This window comes from Anser brachyrhynchus (assembly GCF_964034855.1).
Source record: "Anser brachyrhynchus genome assembly, chromosome: 3".
NCBI classification, from domain to species: Eukaryota; Metazoa; Chordata; class Aves; order Anseriformes; family Anatidae; genus Anser; species Anser brachyrhynchus.
Genome location: NC_137696.1, coordinates 63,828,538 through 63,852,794, shown reverse-complemented (window position 1 = coordinate 63,852,794; position 24,257 = coordinate 63,828,538). Strand labels below are relative to the sequence as shown.

The window sequence follows — 24,257 nt, the reverse complement described above, 5'->3', positions numbered from 1 at the left end:
TGCAGATAAAGGGAGAAGCATCCTTTTAATATCATACTGAAGGTGTTCAATTATTGTTATTAAAATGGGCGAAGTTGTTGCTTTAAATTAATCCTGTGAGGTTACAGTCTTTCCTTAATTTCTGCCCACAGGAAAACACTGGGCCTATGCAGAGTAAGGTTCTGAAAGCCTCTTCTTTGCACCAGCACATGAGAAGGAGAGCATCAGAGGAGGCATCTCTCTGATGGTTAAGTGGTGAGTCCTTCACAGTTGCAACAGACTGACCAAATAACCTAGCAAGAAAACCCTGCCTATTCAGATGTGGCAAAACAGAGCATTTCTAGCAGTTACCCACACCTTTCTCATTAAAATAGGTGCCACCAGCCTCCATCACAAATCCAATGTTCTGATTTCATCCATGCCATTTGGCAATCAAAGCAGGTGACCAGTCATTTAAAGCTACAGTCAAAAAGTCTGTTGACAAACCTTTGGAGATGAAAATTACAAATAATAATAATAATAAAAATCTAAATTGCACATTCTGAAATTGAATTAGTTTATACATTATGTAAAGTATGTAAATAAATGTATAGAAATAATTTTGAATTACTTGTGTCCCACTGCCTTGCTGCCTTGTCTCAGTTTCACGTCTCCTTCCATTTCTACCACATTTCCATTCCCCTCTCTGGCCATTTTCCCCCGGGGCTTTAACTATCCTGCCAGTGAGACTTCAAGAGACAATGGCTTAAGAAACATGGCTGAGCCACACGGTGGTGGTGACATAAAGCCATTTTTCCAGATTGCAGCCTGCTACTGACCTACACAGAATGGTCCCTCCTGGCTTCCTCACCCTATTTGCAGGATGTTTGCGATCATGTTGCAGTTGGAAGGGTACAACTGTTAATTGGAAATTAGGGCATGAGGGCGGAGGCTCCTAAAACGTAATTACAAAGCACCATGCTGTGTCCCAGCACTGCCATGGGAAAGCAGCTTGTAATTTTAATTTCAGGGCTGTGATGGCTTCTCTGCCAACTGTCTCACCGCCCTCAAGCAATTGCGAAGGAGCTGCTCCCTGTACCCAGTGGAAGATGTCTGCACCGCCTGTGCCTCCTGTGGCTTCACCCAGGAGGTTTGGAGCAGCCCAGCCCTAGCCTGAGGTGCATTTTCTGCCCAAGAGCTGATACTGGATGTCTCATCACCAGCACCTCGGCCAAGCATTTTGTGCTGATTCAGCTTCACAGGACTGTGCAGTGTATTTCTTAATACGTTGTGACAGTAGGCATAAACTGGCTGCCCCAAAACTGAAACAGAGGCTTTCTTCTTTTGCCAGGATTAACTGTTTCATGCCGAGTTTAACTTTTGTACGAATAGATATTATAAATGCCTACTACATGGTACTTTGCCAGTCCCAAAGCCTGACAGGAACTGGTATTTGGGGGGTACCAATTCATATTCTTTTCTTACATGAGGTGGACTATAGTAGTACTTATAATAGCAGTGAGGGGAGGAGGAAGCATGATGATGAAGCTCTCTAAGAAGGATGCAAGCACCCCCTTTTTGGAAAGCCCCTGCACTTTAGTTCTTCGATTAATCCACTAATTTTTTATCACCAAGTCAGCCTACACCTTCATTTTATTAATACAGAATAAGTGAAGCTTCACAACATAAGAATATTATGTTTAGAGATGCCAACATCTGCAGAGCTACAGTGAGGCTTAAATCAAACTTTTAGTGGCAAGAGTGTATGGCAGCAGCACTGTAATTATTTGGCATTTGTCTGCAGTGCCTCCCTGCCTTCAAAACACTTTTCACAGGCTGTCAACAAGTCTTTGTGTTTGTGTTTGGCTTGGCAGTGACTCTCAAAACTGGGCGAGTAAGTGAGGAGGAGCCAGTACACAAGCCCAGTCGTATGCAACTTTTCTCAGTCTTCTGTGATCTCTCATCCGATAACCTTCAAAGCCCCGCCTTTCCCTGCATTTCACTCACTGTTTGTATGTTATCACTATTGACTTAAAAGAAAGGATCTCTTCAGATTACATTAGCTGCACTACTGTTTCTAATAGCAGAACGGCTCCTATATTTACAACAGCAGAACAAAGCTGGTCTTGGGCAAGTAGATTATTCACTTAAATAAACAAATCAGATCTCAGCTTTACTTTAAACTCTCAGATTTGTCATTTCTGAATATATTCATCCACTAAAAATGAAATAATTAAAATGTTGTATCTGTATACTTTTGAAATAAAGCTATTTAATTTCAAAATTTGTTTATTCTAAAATCCGAAAAAAAAAAAAAGAAAAAAAAAAAAAGATTGCACTGGCAAAAGGAAGCTGAAATAAATATTTTGGTTTGGGGCTGAACTAACGCTTGTGTGAGTAGCCAAGCAAAAAGAAACCAAAAAATGTCCTGAAGAATCTATCATTTAGGTAAACAATATGAAACTTCTGGATTTTGTATGAGGTAAGCTACACATAAACACAGCCCAAAGTGGAACTCTTTTGATAACACTGAGGTTGCTGAATATCAATCCCCACTTCCAGTATTAATCCACCCTAGCACCCCACCTGTAGCAGTATTTCATACTTCAGAACAAAGCATCCTTTCCCAAAACAGGCACTGTATAGGTTCTGCATGTGATCTGTGTAATATTCTACGCAAAATAATGTTTATACATAGGAGGAGGTAGCCCACTATGCTGCCTGAAGCGATCTTTCCTCTTCAGAGATATTTTGGTTTGATTGCTTCACGTTACATACACTCCCGTTGCAATCTTGGAGTTGTATCGCCAAGAAGAGGTGGAAATGTGTGTGGAGAAGAACCCCCCCTGCTTTCTTTGAACTGGAGGACCCGTCCTTGCCAGCACCATGGTTCCCACGTGCCCTCAAGGGTTTGGGAGTGAAGGCAGAGCGTGTCCTTTCAAGTCCACCCCTGCAAAAGGTGTGCTGGCAAACAGTTCCTTTGTCCTTATTTGTCTTACCTGAACAGATGGAGACCTGTGTAAGTTTGTTTTCACCTCATCCTTCACAACATTTTTTTTTTTCTGCAAAGCTCCCTCACGCTGGGCTGCTGTTTAACCACACGCTGTCACGCAGAGGAGCAAAGCTCCCCAGCAGCCTGCTCCTGGCTGCTCCCCACCTGGCTGCCGCGTGGCCACTTCTCAGTAAGTGTGCTCTGGACTGGGCAAGGAAAAGGGGGAAGCCAGGGGACTGCTCGGGGCACTGCTCTGAATTACAGCAATCACACAGAGCAGCAGCCTGAGCAGGGAGGCCGCAGTCATGACAGGGACACAGATGTCAAAGGCTGCGTGCGGCCTGGGGAAGGGTGCATCAAAGGGGCTGGAGCAGAAAAAACGGGACATCTTGCTGAAACAAGAGTTTCTGCTTGAGAAAAGCTCAGGGCCAGAAGCGCTGCCCCAGGGTGAGGTCTGGATATAGTCACAGGCCGTGTCAGCAGGAGAGGAGCTCTTGTCACCTGGCTTGTGGTACGTGTCAGCTGGAAGTCAGGGGCCTGCTCTCAGAGCGGCCTCCTCAGAAAGCAGTGGATGGCAACCAGAGCTGAACAGACAGCGAACAAGGAGATAAGACATTTTCTCTGACAGCCAGGGACAGCACTCCTCCGTGACTCAGATGGACCCTTACTTGTGCTGTGACTCAGGGCAAAGTGCAAAGTTTCAGCTTTTTGTACTCATCCTCCTGTTACTAATCCAAAGTGCATTTCTTGGAGTTGAAGCACCTGGCATAGCGATTATGAAGATGAATAGGTGCATCTGTTCCCTGTCTTCTTCCATGTATTGTACATGGGAGTATCTTAAGAAAGGCTGTAACTCCTGACAGTGTGAATTTCTGATTTTACAGGAATATTTTTCTGTCTTTGACTAACCACTGTGAGTCACCAAGTCTCTAGCCTCCATCTGCTGACACACACAATCCTCTCAGCTGAGAGTACACGCTGATATGGGGCAGGTTGTGAGGGTAATTTGGCTGCGAGTCACCCCAAACCATTCTACAGTAAGGACTGCAAGGACTCTTTGGGATACCCTTTTCACACCGGACTGGGTTTTTCTCTTGAACCCAGTCCTTGTTGCCTTCTTGTTTTGGTTGCCCACTCTAAAACAGCTTTGTAAAATCTTCCATTTCTAATTTCCCTAGCGTTAGCAGGATTTTATTGCTTCACACCCCTTTTATTTAAGCAGCAAAGAGCGAGGGTTAGGGCATAAAACCTAGCTGTATTAATACTTCATATAGGCTTTAGATAGGAGTGTGGCAAGCATGGGTGTGCTTGCCAGGACTGGGTGTGGTAAAACTGGGGCAGCTTACCAAGGAGCAGGAAAGCCTTACAGAACTGAGGTGAAAAAATTTCTGCATGGAGAAAAAAAGAATGAAAACTTGGAAATAACAGTGCAAGCCCAAATGTGTTTCACATACCTCACATTGAGGTCGATTTTAGACAAACTGGTGATACAAAGTATGTATATATGTGTAAGTCGTTATGTAATATTTTTCCTTACCTTGTTCCCTTCTAAGAAATTGGGAGTTGGGGATGTAACCCAGGCCAACAACTGCTAATTGAGTGAATTTGCTTCTGCTGGTTTTACACTATTCTCCAGAAAAATCCTTTAGGAGACAACTCTGTCTCTGCTTGAAACACATGTGAACAGTAAAGGGCTACTTAGAGTGATCTATGATGGGTTCTCCATGGATATCTAATATAATTTCTTTTCAGCATAATAGACTCATTAGAGTAGGCTTTTGCAAAACTGTTTTTACAGAAAACAGATGGCTCAGACAAACAGCAGCACAAGTAAAAGGATGTGCCTTAAAGCTGTCCAGGAAAGGACGTTTTGATCCAATCTTACCACATTTATCATAAGCAGTAAGGCTATTTTGAAAGATGTTCCTATAAATTCACACTCAGAAGTCACATGCAAAATTCTGTGATGCAGCCACATTTTCACTCTGATTATATAAAATAATAATAATAGTAAAAATCACTACACCATTTCACATGCAGGAAATCTGTGGAGCTAACCAGTGTGTATAAACAGGCATATGGGCCCAAATCCCTAAGTACTTAAGGAACCATCTATGTAAACAGCTCTGATGACCCTAGCAAAACCATCTGTAACCTTATCTGTGCTTTTCCAGATTTTGGCACTTAGCAATGAAAAATTTTGGACATAAAATTTAGACCTAGTCATTATTACAGAGCTGCACCCAAGTAGTTTTTTTTGTTGTTGTTGTTTTGGTTTTGTTTTTGAATCAAAATTATCTAGCAATAACTATATTTTGACAGTGGGAAAAAGTCAAGGGAAGATCCATGTGACTTGCTCCTTCTTTCTCCATTATTAGCTATGTAGCAGTCTTTTAATTTTTTTTCTTACTTGACTTTCCACTACAGCTCTGGAGTAACTCTTTGATAGTTCCATTCAATATCCCTCTAGCAAGATAGTTTGATTCCTGCTTCCTGACAGAGAGTAAAAACGGGTTAATTCTCTTCTCCCTTATCACAAGCTTAATTGTTTCATTCTTTTCTTAAAATTACTCATCTTCATAGCAAAGAGAAGTCCATTGAATATAAAAACATGCAAGCAAGTATTCCAGAAAACTGAATTATAAGAATTAATAATTGTACAGCTGAGATGTGTCAAAAGGGAAGATCCATTTTTTCACTGTGACCATGCTGTGTACTTCACAAAGTGTCATGCAATTATGATCCAGATTTTGCTTATCTTGCACACACTGATTTGTCCTTTTTTTTCTGGGAACCATCCCATCTTCTGTAATTCTGGATCCTTACCTCATACGGACTACGGTCCTACTCCAGAAGTAAACAGAGTTGCTGAAATCAATGGAGCTACCCACAGAGATGATATCGATTCTGAGCACATGTAGGAAAAAGTGTTTGCTCTTCAAGAATGAAATGTCAGCTTCAAAAAAATCAATAATGGATTTACAAGTGATGTCAATGGGGTCAAAACTTCACTCATAGCATTAGTTCATACAGCAAAATATGCACAATTTTAATACAGTTGCAAACTAGATTATGTTTGAATTATTGATTAGGCAGGCTACATTTTAAGACAAAATGGCAGGTGCCTGAAAAATGCATAGTGAAAGATGGAAATATTTGCAAAGGGAATTGGAAAGACCAAGACATCAACATGTTACACAAGCCCTGGCAGAAACACCAGAAATTAAATTCAGCACATTAACTTACCGATAGAAGGATTCCTTTATTTCTTCTGCTTTGGTTTGTACCAGTAAGGCTGCTTAACAATCTGTTTGTTCTCAGCACATTCTTTCTTTTGTTTTTCAGTAATATACTTGAATTAAATGCAATGTTTTTTTTGGAGGATGTTCCCCAATACTTTGTTGTTGTAGCAGACCTCATGTTCTCAAAAGCCAAATCCTGCAGATACCTATTCTTACTTGGTATCTCTTTAGCATTGCCATTGGGCACAAAGAAAATTTAAGTCTTATTTTTTTTCTTTTAGTGGCTAAGCTTTCGTCATAGAACCGTAGAATCACAGAATGGTTTGGGTTGGCCTTGAAGACCACCCAGTTCCAACCCCCTGCCGTGGGCAGGGACACCTCCCACCAGACCAGGTTGCCCAAAGCCCCATCCAGCCTGGCCTTGAACACCTCCAGGGATGGGGCATCCACATCTTCTCTGGGCAGCCTGTGCCAGGGCTTCACCACCCTCCGAGTAAAAAATGTATTCCTTATATATCTAAACCTACCCTCTTTTAGTTTAAAGCCATTACACCTTGTCCTATCACCCCACTCCCAGGCAAAGAGTCCTTCCCTGTAGGTTCCTTTTAGGCACTGGATTCATCACCCTTTTCAGATAAAACAGATTGCATTTTGCTTTCTGCTTTTGCCATGCTCTCTTGAGTAGCTGGTTGCCCTGTTGTGGCAGGGGGACATCGGACAGGGTGCTAGATAATCCTGGTCTAGGCTCCCTTTTCCCATGGAATATTGGAACTGACGGTGCTTTTGATGTTCCTTCCAACCTGGGTTGTTCTATGACTGGAAACAAACTACTTTAACTGCAAGCACTTGAGGTCTGGCACCTGTGATGCTTCTGCGTGTTGGATACCCGCTTGTCTCCCTCCCTTGCCTCAGAGAAGCCTTTCCCTGCGTGACATGGGGGCTCATGGAGAGGAGCTAGGCTGGGGTCCCTGTGGCAGTGCTGGGGTCAGCAATGCCTCCTCACCTCTCCTCCTTCCCAGGAAGGGGAAGGTGGCAGCAGGGAATGGGTGCTGGGGCTGTGTCCCGCAGAGCCACCACCACCAGCCCTGACACTGCTTTGTTCTGTGCACCTTTGCCCACCTCCAGATGTTGGGTCAGCATTCAGTTAATGGCAAAGAGACTGCAAATACAGTCAGTGGTTGCTCGAGTTCCCCTTTGCATCCTCAAGGGATTGACACATCCACTGGAGCAAAAGCACGGAGCAGGACCACACTGGCTTCCTATTTGGTGAGCCTGGTTGTCCTCCTTGCGAAAGCGAGCTGTAACACACTGCAATACTGAACCACGCAGATGGTTACTTGGGTCCACATGGACCATAAGCTCAACGGAGCAAGTTCAGTACTTTCGTGTGGATGTGAACGAGGCCCCAGGATGCAGTCAACTGAGGAACAGTACAAGCTGTTTTGATGTTATATTTGTAAATTTCTCTCACCCTTTAAATCCAGCCAACATACCCAGATGCTCCAACACGGTGCTTCAGAAGAGAATACTCTGGGGACTCCACACTTCCCTGCTCTTGGTAGAGAACAGAATCTAAGACTCACTTTTGAAACAATACACAGATACCATCATTTATTAGGTATAATAAGCAGAACGAAAAGAGTTACGATTTTTTTTCCTGAACAGATAACATTACATAAAGAATTGCAAGCCATTTTATACAAATTGCTTTTCCAAGTGTGTTTATTTTATTTTAATTTACTTCCGACTAGGAAATAGCTTCCTAATGCATTTGCAAGTTCTTGTCTAGCCAGTCCCTGTTGCATAGACACTCCACATTGGCCTGATACATTTCTCATGTTTATTGATCTAAGTTAGAAGTCAATCTATAAAAGTGAAAGGAATTAACTGCTTCAAAAAAAAAAAAGAAAAAGAAAAAGATTAAGGCCTGTGTCTTTATTAATTTTAGCTACTCAGAGGTTTTATTTAAAAAAATTTCCTACCTCTCATTCTTTACAGTAAAGAACATTTGGCAAGGCTCTTTTCATAAAGTACAGATAGTTTAAAAATTGCAGATATATTACAAGATAATAATCAACTCTGTTTAAGGATTTCAGTGGGACTCCTTTTTACACACAGGAGAATTATCCCTTCCTTCGTGTAAGAGAAGAAAAAGAACATTATAAAGCCAGGGTTTGCAATGCAGAAACCAGCAGTGTTGAGTATACTTCATTGCTTGCAATATTCCCAGCTCTGAAGCACTGTGGAGCATAAGATACTGGAGTGTTTTACGAAGATTTCTCTCACTGTGAGAATCTTACTATGAGATGGTAGGGGGTATTTACACATTTTACTGTACATACTTTCCACTTTTAGAATACTTAAAACCAGCAAATTAATTTAAAAGGGCATTTTGACAAAAGTTTGATACCTAGATCCACACTGCTCCAAGTCCACTCCTGCGAGCCGAGTGCTGAGGGGAGTCATACCTCTGTTTAACTCTTTCCTGACCCTTTTATCCTGGATAAAACAACTGGAAGAGTAAAACAGAGCTTTCTAAAGCCATAGATTTTGATACAGCCGATAAAAGGGGCAGAGGCCCATGAAGAAAGCCAAACCAGGAGCCTCTTCAAACCAGGTCTGTAGGTTGCAGGGATGGCTGGCCGCAGCAACGGCACGCCAGGATTTTTAAGGGTGCTTGGATTACTAATGGTCCTTGCTTACTCTTACTGATATTCAGAAATAAAAGCTTACACTCCAAATGGATGGGTGGAAGTCAGGATGCTGGCTTTGGTACGGGGGGTTTCTCTTGCCCTTTTCTTACTGTAGCCCTATGGCTTAAGTTGAAGGAATAGAAAATTGGAAGCAAAGCCATGAAGTCCTGGCTGACTAATTTGCTACTCTGGCAGTCAGTGGATAAAGGCATTTGGCTTATTGAAAAATGTACAAAATCTTCAGGTTAAGGAAAGCTAATACACATAAAATGGGATTTCTGTGAGCCACTTTCCTTCAGAAAGATGATATATATATTTTCATTTGCTGATAATTTCTTTTCTGAATTTAATTAGAAATATAAAAGCACATAAAATTTAATTGAATCTATATGCACCCCCACTCATGGGAATGAATGAGGAAACAAAAGTTTTTTTTAAAGTTTAGACTTAATCTAAGCAACCTACATCAGATATGAAGGTCCACAAAAGAGTAAATAACTTTATTGTAAAATGCCAGTACTGTTTTTCTACATGTATTTTAAAGTTTCCAGATTTTTCTACCAGCATCTGATGACAAGATTCTGAAAAACGTAGCTAGCCTGTCAGATATCTCTGGAATATGAATTCATTTTTCCTGGTGTTTATGGGGAAGAGTAAAAATATGTGGGCTTCACATTACCCAAGATTTGGTCTTCATAGTTAGGAAGGCAGCAGAAGAAGAATCCCAAGCATATTTCCATAATGGCAGTGGTCCAGCCAAAGCCGTAGGCCCAGCTGAACATATTGATTCCTGTCATTTCAATTTCACTGGAGAACTTTACTGGGTAAATGACCAAGCCCATGATGGAGAACACAGCTGAAGAAACAGGAGAAAAAAAAAAGGGGGGGATTAAACTAACACCCATCACATTGCCTGTCTCCATAATACCTGTAGCTAAATCCAACCATATTTTGGAGGATTTGGAAATAGATCCACTGCCATGACAGATTTTACATTCTTTTTCATTGAGAGTTCAAGTGCATACAGGCATAGAACTGAGTATAGAAGCAGCTGGGGGAAATACCAGTTCTAGTATGGATATTCCTGCACAAGCTAAACTTTGCTTCACATATTTTCTTACCAGCAACAAAAAGCAAGCCTCCAATCCCTCTTATGAAGTTGAACCGAAGCGTATCAATAGCAAACGCTATGATGGCCAGAGCAAAACAGATGACAAGGAGTAAAAATCCAACAAGGTATGTGGCGGCTGCAGCTCTTCCCCAAGCTGAAATCAGAAGGAAGGCAAATTAGAACAGAAAAAAAAAAAAGACTTAGTGTTTTTCTCTGGTTTATAATGAAAGGCTAATTTTAAACAACCATGGAAAGAAGGTCAGCTCTCAAGAAGAAAAGTAAGGAGCTCTCTTTCCTCTTGTAGCTGAGCATTTTAATGCCACCAGAAATCACTCGTTAAGTGCAGAGTGTGTAGGACACCAGCTTAGACCTCTCCTACAGAATGCAATGGGACTTGCATACATGCTTCCTGTTTAGGTTTAACAATTAAGAATCAAGAAAAAAAGTGACTCTAAAGATTTAACAGTGGACCCTCTACTTCACGAACAAACCTCAATACCTCAGCAGATGCTGTAAAACCAGCAGCATTCTGCGTGGACAAGGAGATTGGATTGTCCCTGAAACTAACCAAACTCTTCCTTAAATAAAAATAAAACAGCACAAAACAAAACAAAAAGCAGTTTGTACAAGCACTACCACTCTGGCATGCAAATGTAAAAATATGGCAATACTCCATTGAAGTCAAAATTCAGCAATTTCTGCTTTTTTATCCTTTGTTTAGCTCCGTGTCCTAAGTGGAACTAAAGATTTGGTGTCTGTTTTGTAGTGAAATTTGACCTCTACTTTTGATCCAAAATCAGAAGTGTTTTATTTTGAAAAACTTGTTCAGGATATTAATACTTTAATTTCCAAATTATGTAACTTTACGTTATAACATGTCAGAGCTAAGCATATTGTGTTGGTATAACAACTGAAAAAATATTATTTATTCAATATTTTAAGTCTTGAGGCGCAATGGCTGCTCAAAGAGATCAAAGCGTCTCCTCCTTTCAGTGTAAAAGGCCTGCTTTGACATTTTAAAAATCGTGTTTGTAGATAGAGTAGGCAGTTGAAGTCTGCTGGGCATTTACAGACTTCACCCCCTCGCCTACACTGTGTGTTTGCAAGGTGTTGGCTTCTAACCAAAGACATACAGCAACAGTGCTGTAAAATTGCCACAGCCCAAACAAGCCTGGTGATAATTATAACTCAACTCAAACGTGGTGCGCGTTGTTCAGTAAAGGCCTTTTTGCATTGGAGTGCCGGCCGTCTGCTGGACAGGCACTATTAGACTGACAAACCGGGGGGAGGACACAGTTCACCAAATAGCTTGGATTTATTATGCTTTCCCACGCAACCATCGTATATTTTGGTGACCTGCACACTCTACGGCTTGCGTGCCTGTGCAGGTAGGACCAGAAAATGACCTTCATCTCAGCTCCCTTTTCCTGCTGCTGTAGTAGCCCAAGGCTTAAAGGACGGTCACCCATACGAGAGAATTAAAGTAATAAAATGCAAAGCATCCCCAGTGTTGTGTTGGCGTGAAAGCCCTCTGGGCTCTGCCACTGCTCTGCCTCTGGCTCTTCCCCAGCCCTCTGATATGAGACTAGAAAATTGGGTCAGGATTATGGGTCAGCCTTACTTTTTACCCTTCAGCCCATCAAAACCAATTTCCCTTTCTGTTTACTTTTCACTATCCACCCCTGCTTTATGACCCTTGAACCAGTCTAACCATTGCTCTACACTTTCCATTTTATGTCACGTCCTTTTTCTTCCTTACGCCAAAGAGTTTCTGTCTCCTTTAGAGGACTTTCTGACTGTATTATTCTTCATGTAAACAGGCAGCTGCCTGAGAAAAACTGAAGGGACAGCAAAGACGTGCCTACCTGTTGCTGTCTAGCCCAGAGTTTTAGCCTAGACTGTTTTCTTAAGGAGTTACAGGAGGCACGGAGGCAGAGCATGCAATGTGGAGATGCAGGATCCAGCGTGGGAGGGGAGCACCTCAGCAGGTCTGCCGAGGCCTAGTGTGCCTGGAGGAGCCGGTGGCAGATCACCACCCCTCGGCTGGGAGCAGTGCCCACCTAGGAGCTCAGCGGGTGCCTGATGGCCGCAGCCATGTGCATGGCACCGTGCCCATGCCGCCATCTCCATCCTCCTCTGGGCTCGCCCAGGTGTTTCTCTCGAAGTAGTGTTACAAGTATGGTGACTGTGTGAAAGCAGGTTGGGCGTACGCCCAGCCTGCAGGGCACTGGATGCATGGCAAGAAGAGACATGCTTGCTGCAGGATGCTTACATCTTTAGGACGTGTTGCTTAATCACCTAACAGCCGATTTTGTGACACTCGCTTCTAAAAAGGGAAAAAAATGTAGCTCAAAGTTGGAAGAAAACCAATGCGCAGCTGCAGTACAGCAATAGGTTTCCATGGCAGAGCCACCATGGTTTTTTTTTGAGGAAGAGTACCCTGACTTCACCACCTGTCCTTCACAAAAAGTAGTTTCCAGGAGCCTAAGACGACAGCGTATAAACGACTTATATTTCTGGGGTAAAAGATTATGTGGGGATAACTGCAAATGTTTCTGTACCTGAGGTATTTATTTTTCCTTGTGCCAGAAGAACAGAGTAGCTTAGTGTCTTTACAAATATGACTAGTACTTACAATTCCTCATAAATGCCAGAATTAGAAGAATTAAATAGGTCAGAAAACAGAGGGAGAATGTATAACTTCAGCCATTACAACTGCAAATGTCTTCTGCACCTCTAAAGCAGATTCTCAAAGGCTTGGCACAAATACAGAGTCCCTGTGATGTTGAGCAGCAACGCCCTTCCCATGGGCTCTTTTCTCAACAGGCTGCGAAACACTTTGTTGAAAGTACCATTTCAGAATAGGTGTTTTATTAGGAAACACTTTCGAATGGTTTTAGGAAATTATTTAGTTGCAACCAAGTGGCTAAGCTGATCCCAAATATTTTCTTATTTTTCTTTTATTCTTTTTTTCTTTAGCATAAAGCAAATGTTATAGCATAAATACTTTTTTTTTTCTAATTGCAGAGTTATTTTTGTAAAAATGAAAAAATGAATGCAGTACAAAGAATGTAACGCCAAGGTTAGTGCAACACCAATTCAACGAACACTTGACTCTAGAGAGAGGCAGCTGGAAGTTCTCCCATCCTAAAATGAGAAATAGGGACGGAGGGAGCAGCAGCTTACAGGACATCAAGCTGAGTCTGTAAAAATACACAGCAATCTGTGAGATCTGTTTTCTCAGTCCCTGCACATGGCAGTGATGTTTTGGCTGTTTAATAGTTAAAATCTTCTTGTTAGAAAAGAAATGTGTGTTTATGCAAGAGTGTCCTGGAATACCAGCAGGATCCTGTAACACTGCATGTCAGTCCTTCTTCTCCCTTTTCACCTCTTCTGTCAGCTGAAAAAAAGCCAATCAACAAACACTATGATAGGCTTTGCAGGAAGCTACACACCACCCTCCCTTCAACTCCTTTTAGCCGGCAATTTTCTGAGCAACTTTATCTTACAGCAAAAACCTTACAGCAAGACCTTGCTATCTCACGCAGGCAAAACGAACCCCCCATTTTCATGCCTATCTCAAGCAGAGCAAAGAGTGCTTCTATTTACAGTGTCTTGTGCAGAAGTCAGCGATGACTTGTGAGAGCCCAGACTACCCGCTGTGATTGCAGCCATATGGGACTACTGGAAAGTGAAAATAAGTGCCTGCCTTCTGAAACCCACTGCCATGTGAGGAGACCTAGAACTAATTTAGAGAACAGAAAAAAATCTACCCATACCCGTGCAGAGCTCGCTGTAGCTTCTGAGCAAGGTAATTAGCTGAGAGCGTACAATAATAACAGCTTTATTACTGTGCTATTAAAGCTAAGTTAGTTTGGAGGTAGCATGACTACCTCTTGTATTGCTCCATCTGAACGTATTATGAATATCCTCTTGCTGACTGCAGCCATATGGAAGCTGATAGGCTTTGTTAGAAACCGAGGACTAAGAATGTCTCCGATTTCCTGCCTTCCTGATTTCACTCCCTCATGCATTCTCCAGTTTGCAAAAGCGTAAGCACTGCTCGTGCTTCGCACGTAAGGAGGCAAACTTCCTTGCACAGCAGTACGCCGAGTCACTGGTGTTTGTGGTTCAAAACACAGAAAACGTTCACAGTGATGTTCTCATGTTTGCTCATCTTGCTGTGGTACCCCCAAACCACACGAACTCCGGCGTGTCTCTGAGTCATACTTTCTGAAGGGAACACCAGAGAGCTCAGGAGTACTTCTGGTCTAATCCATAAAAATATGCTTCATCATTTTTTCCTCCTGTCTTGAAGCTGACACACAACTAGCACTGGAAAGAAAAATAAATGGTTGTTGTCAGCTCACAAACATCAACAAATTATCTATGCATTCTCAGCAGCTGATCATTTTATCACATCAGCCACTGCAGCAAACGTGCAGCAATTTTAAGGAGAGTTTCAATACAGAAAGGGGGAAAATGCAGAACTGTCTTGGAAAGACAATAACATTTACTTTGTTATCCCTCATACCAACAAGGGAGACAAACACAAATCCTGCTGTTCTAGCTCCAGTCTTACATAGCAATTCTTACAAGAGCCGAAATCTGCCTTGGTGGTGATTCATCTCTGTGTTGTACGCAATGAGAATGTTTCTAGACTGAGTTTGCAGAGCTCAACCTGTTTTATGACTCTCTGATTAAAGGGAAAGAGCATTATTTTGGAAACAAAGCTGAACTCACTCAGATTTCTCAACCTGACGTTCTTCATCAGGGTGTGGCACGCTCTGCAGAGCACACAATTCGCTATGAAAAGGAACTGCTTTAGCCAGGTTTTATCCATTTCATTTTGTTTTGTTCTCATTGAGAAAATTTCCACGTGAAAGCAAAAATGTCTGTAGAAAAACATGTCTGCAGCTTTGAATTTGTGCATGCGTTTACGGTAAGACTCCTTGATTTGTTTCCTTTGGAAAGAAATTAAGTTGAAGCTGTTTTTCCTAGTTTATATCTCCTTAGCTTGAATTTTAAGTGGACCCATCAAACTCATTAACCCTAAGCTTAATTTATCAGCTCAAAGGTTACAAACTGTTGGTGTATATATAAGCCACTGATAGCCAGGACTCCAGGTAAGTTGTATGGTCAGAATTTCCTTTTAACACTGGACAGGGCAAAATCTTGTCTTCTGAAAATCATGACCCTCTAACAACCAAACTACAAGAAATTTCTGTGATCTTTTGGAAAACAAGGGAACATTAAAATCTCTGCAAGTGTTTGCTGATCACAGAGCTGTCTTTGAAATACCTGACTTCATTTATTCGTATGCAGATGAAATAAATCAGGAACTATTAAAAGCAGCTTCTTATGAATAAACAGTATATGCAGACTGAAAGCTATTGACTGAAAATCATTTATCAGAAAGGCAATAAAAATGAAGAAAATCACATATTAGTCATGGCTAATTTATGAACAGAATAAAATGGTAAAAAAAATCAAAGGCATGATTGGATGTGTATTATTCTCTGAGCTTCTATCATCCAGTGCTCTTCATTGCATCTGGATTGTTCTAAAAACATCTATGTTTTCTGAATATATTTTCCTTGGGAAGTTGATGCTGCTTGCTTATCTGGTTTTTGTGTGAGTTTATATAATTTGAACTGGAATAAAAACCACACATTTTTGGTTCTTTTTGGCATCCTTTTTGGTGACTCTGTTCTCTTTCCCTTAGCATTACTTCAGAATTCATTGGCAGTCAATATGGGTTTCTCATTTAATAACAGAGTATTACCTCATAACATGCAGGCCATTTTTATGTGACCAGGAACCAGTTTTTAGCTTGTCACTACTAAAGAGACAACCATTGTGGCAGAGAACAACCTACTTAGGTTCACACTAAGTAATGGCATTCTAAAGTTTCTCCATGGTTAGTAGCAGGTCCCATATAAATGGGAAAGAATTACAACTTCCAATTACCCCATAATAATGTCTTTAAATGACAACAGTAATGAAAAGAACCTTTATGCATAGACCATCTATGAGTAAAACACAATATACATTAGCAGAAGGCAGTGTCTAGCCTTAGTGCTAAGATGATAGTTCATTTCAGCTTGGTGGACTTTAACTCATTTAAAGCAAATTACTATGAACTCCCAACCACTGACTTTAGTCGTGAACCTATACAGGCAACACGTGCATCCAAGGCTTTACATACTTCTGAAAACCTCTTCTCTTACTGAGGAAAGCAACCCAACCTGGGAGCTATCCTGACTTGAATTTTGAGGGGAGGAGCAGTTACGTCTTGAGGGAGTGGTTCAAATTCATCTCACCAAAAGCCCAGACATGTATAAGCTTGACTTAGAAGATGGCTTCTGCAAATCCTGTATTAATGAGGGCTTCTCCTTGATGCTTACTTAGCACTAGGGAGTCAGAAGTGGCAGAGCGTGTAGAGCCATCATCAAAGGGATCACCAAGGGAGTAAGTTAGCTATTAAAAATAATGTGTGCACTGTGCCTCAGAATTAAAGGTTTGACCACGAGAGAATTAGGGAATATCCCTAGCTTGCATTATCTTCAGAAGCAGTCGCATATGCTGCAAACATTTTGGGATCAAAATTTAGTTTTGTTGTAATACTACAACATTTTTCCTCCTATTTTTTCCTATTCATTTTATGCTAAAAGAGGATGACATAAACTTGAATGGGTGTATAGGGGTGGGCAAGGTCAGATGAATAGTACAAGTAAGGTATTGATAAATCAGTATGTATACATAAACTCAGTTAATCACACAGTGGCAAGATGTACCTGCTTCTTAACTAATCCTGAGCTAAAAATGGGTTAAAATATATAATGTGAGTTAAACAGAATAAACTTCCACGACAACACAGGCTATGAACTTCGACTTGTAATTGAAACAGCAGAGTGGAACCTTTCCAAAAAGCTCCTTTTAAGTTTGATTTTCCTAGGGCCATCTGAGGCTGAAGAATACTGAATTTACATCTCATTTCCATATGCACCAAATATTGTTCTCCTTACTCTTGACCTGCATTTTTCATGCTGTGAGCAAACCTTGCTGCAAGTAGCCTTTTGCACTAGGGAGTTTCTCTCCAATAGAGAACAGCTATAAATCTGGATCTAATTTCCTGTTAGAAGCAAAAATTTATCATTTGAAAAAAAAAATACACATAAACAGATGGTACTTTGTGTTCATAAAATATCTTGCAAGCCTTATTTACTCTTCTTGTGAATGAAAATGACATCTTTGACAATACATCTTAAAATTCTTCAGCATTTCCTGCTTGCTGCTGATAGGGTTGTTAATGAACAATGGGAACTACACAGAGACATCCTATTTTGGGGTACAGATTTAAGCATATTGTGAATATTCAACATAATTTGTGACATTATATTTGTTCCATTGCAGATTACTACTCCAGCAGAGCTGTTTATGAGTTGAAGTGCTGTTTAGCACCAATACGAAGACAGAAGCCTTTGGGACCTAGTCAGAAACATCTGACACAGATGTAAACACTTCACAAACTAATTTGAGTTCCCGGGAATTTTTGATTGATGAGAGATCTTGTAATAGTGCTTGACAAAGAAACATAGCATTAAAAATTTGCTGACTCGCCATGTTCAGAGCTGCTCAGAACAATACAACCTGTCAGTGAGAAGTAATATGGAAATGTAAAAATAATAGATAATAGTATTCTGAGAGGTTTGTTTCTTTCCCTGAATAAGTGTTTTCTTGCTTAAGTAATCTGGTTGTTTAACCCTACTGTGGAATTCAAAATCAGCCTTGCGGACCTTATCACCATTTAGACTAGGGAGAGAGTACTATAGTCCTGTTGTATCAGATTACCTCAATAAGATAGAGGAAGATATGAGGTGAAGAGAAATGAGAATATAGCCACAAGTTTCCATAATTTTTCAGCAGAGGTGCCTCCTGTGTGTGTGAGTGAATGGTATGCACTCAAGGACTTCAGATCCTGAGAATTCAAAGCAGTGAGGATCTTTGCAACGACCTTGACACCAGCAGTTCATATCCTCACAGGGAGATGAGAACTCTTCACATGAATGATATTTTTCCATGCGATTTAACTGTAATTGTTGAAAGGGAGGTTGGATGATAAACAGTGGGATGCCATCTGCAATTGCTCTCTGTGGAGTTAATTGCTGAATAACATAACTATTATTTAGAAAAGAGTCTGATTAAATGAATCTGCCACTAAACATAAAAAAGGACAAACCCTAAAATTACAAGGGAAAGCATATTTGCAATTGCAGATGAGGAATGAAAATTGCCATGCTAAGTAAATGCTCTGGGCTTGTATCTCTTCTCTTATACCTCTAAGGTAGCAATGGAGTCTCTCCTACAAACTGGGAAAAAAAAATCATTCTCTCTTGCATTAGAGTTCCTTAAATATATTGCTGTTGTGATATTTTCATTAATATAGTTTAATACATGCAATTAAGCCTGTATTTTGTAGCATTCTAAATTTCAAATAACTATTGAATATTCTAAGTTATTAAGTAACTAATCTTGTCATCCCATTTCTCACTGGTTAGTCCTCAGTAACGTTACACTTTTGAGAGACTGATGACTTAGGAGATGATGTGCTACCCTACACACTATCATTAACACTACTGGCAATTCCTGTATATAACTGTAATTGTTTCAGGTTTTGATGCAACAGGAACAGCAAAAAGGTTTTGTTTTCAGTTCACCCTGTATCAAAGGAGTCAGTGTTTTGCCTTGTAATTCAGGTAAGGCAAGGAGCATGGATCTGGCTCCATTCTGAGCTCCCACACAGCCTTCCTTGGACTCATCAGAAGCCTCCTCAGCCTTTGTTTCCAATATTTAGGGACACATTTCCAAATCTACCTGAATATCACCATCATCTGGAAAAGTTTAGGTGCAGAACATTGGCTTCAGGGAAAGCCTACAAGAATGGCCCTGTGACTTGAGCCAGGCCCTCCTTCAAAGCACAATTACACGCTTGCTCCATTTCTCTTCCTACGTGCACACACCCTCGTACGCCAAGGAGCAGTCGGGACAGGCTGCTTCTGCTCCCAGGCCCTGCTGAAGGGGACTGTCTCCCAGTCCAGCCCTTTGGAAATATCCCCGTGTTGTTCTGCTCAGGGCGCTTGCCTGAGGCAAGAGAAGGCTTTCCCATGCCAGACTGTCAGAGTGACTGGAACGTGGGGGAAGGCCAAACAATTTCATGTAGGCAGTGTGGCAGCGGGAAAATGAGGTGTCTAGTCTGCCCTGTGCCCTAGGTGTGATGAGTCACTGGTCTGGCTGGAGAAGGCAATTTTCCAGAAGGAGATGTGGAGCCAGGCCATGTACCTCACTGTTGTATCATTACCTGGGGGGGAAGGAGGCAAGTGGAAAGTGATTCCCATTCATGCATGCTGCCTCCATAATAATAAATGGGGCTTCATCATTGCAAAAGGTTCCCTGGAACCACAGTTCAATACAGAAAAAAAAGGCGGGGGGGGGGGGGGGGGGGGGGAGAGAGAAAATTTACTCACCAATGGGGTTCTTAGGAGACTAAAGTAGAATATTTATTTTCCTGACAGGCTATTGCCTTTTGCAGCATTCCCTTTGTTTACTTATGCTTTGACAAACTCATCTGCTGTCATTCTTGAACTAATGCTTTTTTCCATTATAATCATACTACACTAGCCATCCTATCCTGTAGTATTGAACTAACATTCACCATCCAAAATAATACTGGAATGGGATAGAACATAGTGACCCACTACATGGGAAGACAAGATGGAGAAATGTGTCCTCTCCAGATGGCAAAATCATTCATCCCTCCACTAATCTCCACAGGCAATGCACTCTCTGGACATCCTAGGAAAAGGCTGGATTTGACTACTATGATGTGAAAATAACTGATGATCTGGATTCCGTCATGTGAAAATGCCTTTTCCTGACTTTTTTTTCCCAAGATTTCTGTTTGCACCATGCAAATGGCCCAACAACTTCAACCTAGATTTAAAGGCTTAAGCTTACAGTTATTTTGATGGCAGCATCTGCACATGGAAGGGCTGCAGGGCCAGGTGGAACATAAGCTGGTACAAGTACCCCTGAGTTATTCATCTTATTGTGTATTGAAACTAATCAAATAAAATCAGGTATTCCTCCCAGCGAAGAATACACATTTAAACATCTTCAGAGCCTGCAATGGAATAAATCACACACTGAAAAATTGTCTCAGGTCTGAGACACACCTTGTTCAGGAGAGGTTATACAGCCAAAAAATCCAGAAAAACAAAGGAGTACCATGCCAGCTTCTTGAAGGGATTTAACCTCTGTGTTTTCATTGCAAGCTCAGCCATGTCCCCGCTAGATACTTTCCATACTGTGCTCATTATCCACCTCTTAAGTATTTGTCTCTGTCTTTGTAATGGTTCAGTCACGCTATGAGCTTGAAACCTGTACTTGTTCCAAATAGCAGAAAATTGTAGAGCTACAGTTTGCATTTCTCAGTCCCTCATCTTAAACTCCATTCATTTCTAATGTGTCTTAAGGCGCTATATATTTTTCCCTATAAAGTTCTATTTGTTTGAGCTAGATGTGCTTGAAAAAATTAAGACTTTTGGTAACGTCTGTATTAGTGTCATATGGTTAAAACTGAAGATCTGAACTCTTGGAGAAGTTAATAGAGTACATAAACTCCTCACATTCTCACTTTCCATGGTCTTCATACACTTGCAAAAGACCAGCAGAGATGCTAGGTGAATTACAAACATTGCAGGTGGAGAACGTGATCTGAATTTGCAGACTATATTGAACAACTTGCAAGATCTTTATAGTTGGATCTATTTATAATAGGATGAAGATATCTGAAATGGATTAAGACATCTACACTGTCCAAGCCACGTTGAGCATATTCACTGGCAGCCGCTGGGGTAGATGTACATATTACATATGTCAGTGAAACCAGCCCCGAAGACTGAATTTCAGAACCTACCCAGCCTGGGGAGCTGAGAATAAAGTCCAGAGGAAAGGAAATAGGAACTGTGGAATAGAAGGGGGGAAGAAAGAATTAATCTCTGGAAAAATGTAAAATGTTTCTGTCCTTTCTATTTACACCATGTCTTTTGTCTCTGCACCCAGGAAGGCATGTAATTACACTCTGTTCATCAAGCATGGTTTATAGCTTGGCACAAGACACTGAATGCTTGTTTTCTGTGACCTTGCTGGAGCAGTATGGATAAACATAATCCCAAAATTATTAAAAACCTATGTTCCAGCACTGGGGCAGGTAAAATCAGACTGAATGCAAGACTTGGATGCTTGCAATTGAGATGCTGTCACAGGGCTTGCCTTTTGGGTGGAAATCAAGATACCAGCATCAGGCACCTGCACCCTGCATGAGGAAAGACAGGAGCCCCAAAAGAGACATCCCAAGGCCACACCTACTGAGCAAGAATGGAATGACAGAAGTACAGAGGACAGGGCTGGATCTGAACACATCCCATGTCTGGATTCATGGTACCTGAAGGAAATCTGACTAGAAAGCACCTCCATCTCCTCAGGGCTGAGAGCTGAAACCAGTCCTCAGACAGACTGCTCATTTGCTCTTCCAAAAAAAACAGGCTGCAATCCCTCCTTCCTCTTCTGTGTTTCATACAAAATGGTGTTTCCTGCTGCCTCCGTTGCTGGCCACCTCTAGGTAACACCTGAACTGTCAGCAGGCTTGCCTGGAAAGGGAGGGACCTGGGTCCAGATCAGGCTGGGGGCACAGCCTGCATCTTCCTGTAATAGGTCCTGGTCCTGGTCCCCAGGCAGTGGGTAGGAAAATCACAAAACCAGAAGGACAAAGAGCAAGGAGGACCACAGCTCTGCTGCACAGTGCTGCAGACACCTTGCTTGCATTACGGGACAGTGGGTATCTCATCCACAGGGCTGGAAAAGAGCAGGAGAGTGACATGACTTTGCACCCCTGTAATGGCCCAGATTTACACTGCAATGGATTAATCTTGCAAAGGCGAAAGTCTGGCAGCAAAATCCACCGTCACTTGGCTTATGCACATATTTGTTACATTCTGCTTTTACATATTGTCCCATTGACTAAATGACTATTGTCTCAGACATATCCTCCTTTTCCATATGGGAATTTTGTCCAGGAGATTTGCTCAGGCATTCTGTGTATTTAGTAAATTTGCGGAATTTAATTGTTAGATATAAGCCCACTGAGAGAGTACTGTAGTCATGCAGCATGCGAACAGCATTTCTAATGCTTTCAACGGTGTCAGATGACTCTCCAATGCATGTTCTGAAGAATATGTATGTACTAATGCCAACATGCTAGAAATGTGGCACTTACTGAGGATGTAATTGAAGGTAACACCATATGTTGTGGGATAGTCCAGATAGAGGAGGATGACCTCCCTGGTTTGTCTGTAGATCCTTCCCAGTGGGAAAGTGCGCATACAACTGCAGGATTTAAGCATGCAAGAGAGAGGCAGGGTAAGGAAGGAAGCGAAATGCCAAACAAGCACGGAGGACCTGGAAGCATTTGTATCATCAAGAGAAACATGGTGAAACCTCTGAAAATTTTCTATCCAGGTAAAACTGGCATTCATGACACAGACGGTGCCTAACTGGAGATCAGGAGGAGGGCTCACTTTTCATTGAAACTCAGGACCGGGAAGCCCTTTGCTAACTCTAACCAAGGAAGGCCAGGCCTTTCTCACCTCCCCTCTACCCACAGTATGCACACATACTTGCAGCTGAGCATCACGACCTCTCTCCTGCCCTCCAAAGCCACGTGTTAGAGGCAGCAAGTTGGCTTGATCTGTGCCCAGCCAATTATCTGACACCGGAGCTCTGAGAGCAGGACTGGGCATGTGGCTGAATGGAGCTGGCCTTGTCTCACAGCCCTGCACTCACATGGGCCTGCTACAGTTAACTCTTTACAGATGAATTTTGAGCACAGGAGGTAGAATTTGACCTTAGATGACAAAAGTTTCAGGAATAATTTTGAAAAGCTGTAATAAATGACCTCTGAGACTGCTTCTGCAAGCACGCCTTTTCAACTATTCTGAACATTAGAGAAAACGTTCTGTAAAATTTGAGTGAGCATCAGCATAAATCACAAGAAAGCTTGAACCTTCTGGCTCAGGCTAACAGTCCATCACTCCCAATAACTCTCTTCACACTGTGGCCCATACCTGATATACAGAAAAAATCTAAGAAACAGCACACATTTACAGTGATCCTTCTCTTGGCCTACTCTCCCTGACTCCGTGGTTTAAACCTCTTCAAGCTGCATCAGCTTGTTCAATAGCATACTTAAGCAAAATTCAACACAAACATAAATGCTTTCTTCTCTTAAAGCTTTCCTTCATAATCACACGAAGACTCCTTCACACGACTCACCTACTGGAGCAGCATTCTGCAGTCTGACACTCCCTGGGGATATCTTTGTATCTCACATTTTTACCTCCCCACTTCTTAGTGGCACTGAGGGTTGGCTTATCACACTCATTCCAGGCTTACCCCCACAACTTGCTGCTTGGACACTTGATCAACAGCAGCTTTTAAGTTCTGGAAAGCTGTGATTAGTGAGAAAAGGTTACCAGCTTCCTCTAAAAGAGGTAAAAAAGTCTTAAATGCTGTGATATTTTCTGCACTGGTGCATTATCACTTGTGGCTTTTTCTTTGTACTATGCAAGCCATTTCCTAAAGCACCCAGGTTTCTTTTTGCACAGGGTTGAGGACATCTTCATCCTGTTACTCAAAAACTTTGATGTATTTCGGTGTCGGTCCCTATCTCCCATAGCTTCTTATATGAAGGTCAGATATACGGAGATGCAGTGAGGAGAGCTGAGGGAAGAAGAGCTCGGAGAGGTGACCCACTGCTTCAGAGCCCTCCCCATCGCCCTTGCCGATGCTTACCGTAACCCATGAGGGACTCGCACCTCCATTCCCCACCCTCGAAAGCCCTCCTGCAGCTCTCCCATAGCGACGCTTGGTGCACGTAGGGCATGGTCTGCGACTCCAGCCAGCCCCTGCCCGCCAGCGCGATGATGCCGAAGATGACGCCGATGCCCAGGAGCAGGGGTAGGATCCATCTGCACCGCGTGTAGTCGAGGCCGTACTTCACCATCGTGCAGGGCCGCAGGAGGCTGGCGGGGCGAGGAGAGGTGTCTCTGCTACCAACCCAGCTGAGCTAAGTGAGCACCCGTACCTGCCAGCCGGTCTGCAGGTGTCTGAGAAAAGCTTTTTAATCGGGACACACACGGGAG

At 42.1% G+C, this 24,257-nt stretch overlaps 1 protein-coding gene and 1 long non-coding RNA gene across 2 annotated transcripts in view; one reads left to right on the top strand and one right to left on the bottom strand.

Annotated features, from left to right (window-relative positions):
* The window catches only part of LOC308192563, a 15,121-nt gene extending 6,981 nt beyond the window's left edge, over positions 1-8,140 (top strand). The window contains exon 2 of the long non-coding RNA XR_013948892.1: positions 132-8,140. This is a non-coding gene — a long non-coding RNA (uncharacterized lncRNA). The remainder of the gene's footprint in view (positions 1-131) is intronic.
* On the bottom strand, positions 7,776-24,257 carry LOC308192558 (p53 apoptosis effector related to PMP-22-like). Its single transcript, XM_080586261.1, has 3 exons — positions 23,908-24,257; positions 10,007-10,150; positions 7,776-9,741 (listed from the first exon to the last, which is right to left on the bottom strand). The coding sequence occupies exons 1-3, from the start codon at positions 24,116-24,118 to the stop codon at positions 9,527-9,529; spliced, it is 570 nt and encodes a 189-aa protein (XP_080442387.1). The 5' UTR covers positions 24,119-24,257; the 3' UTR covers positions 7,776-9,526.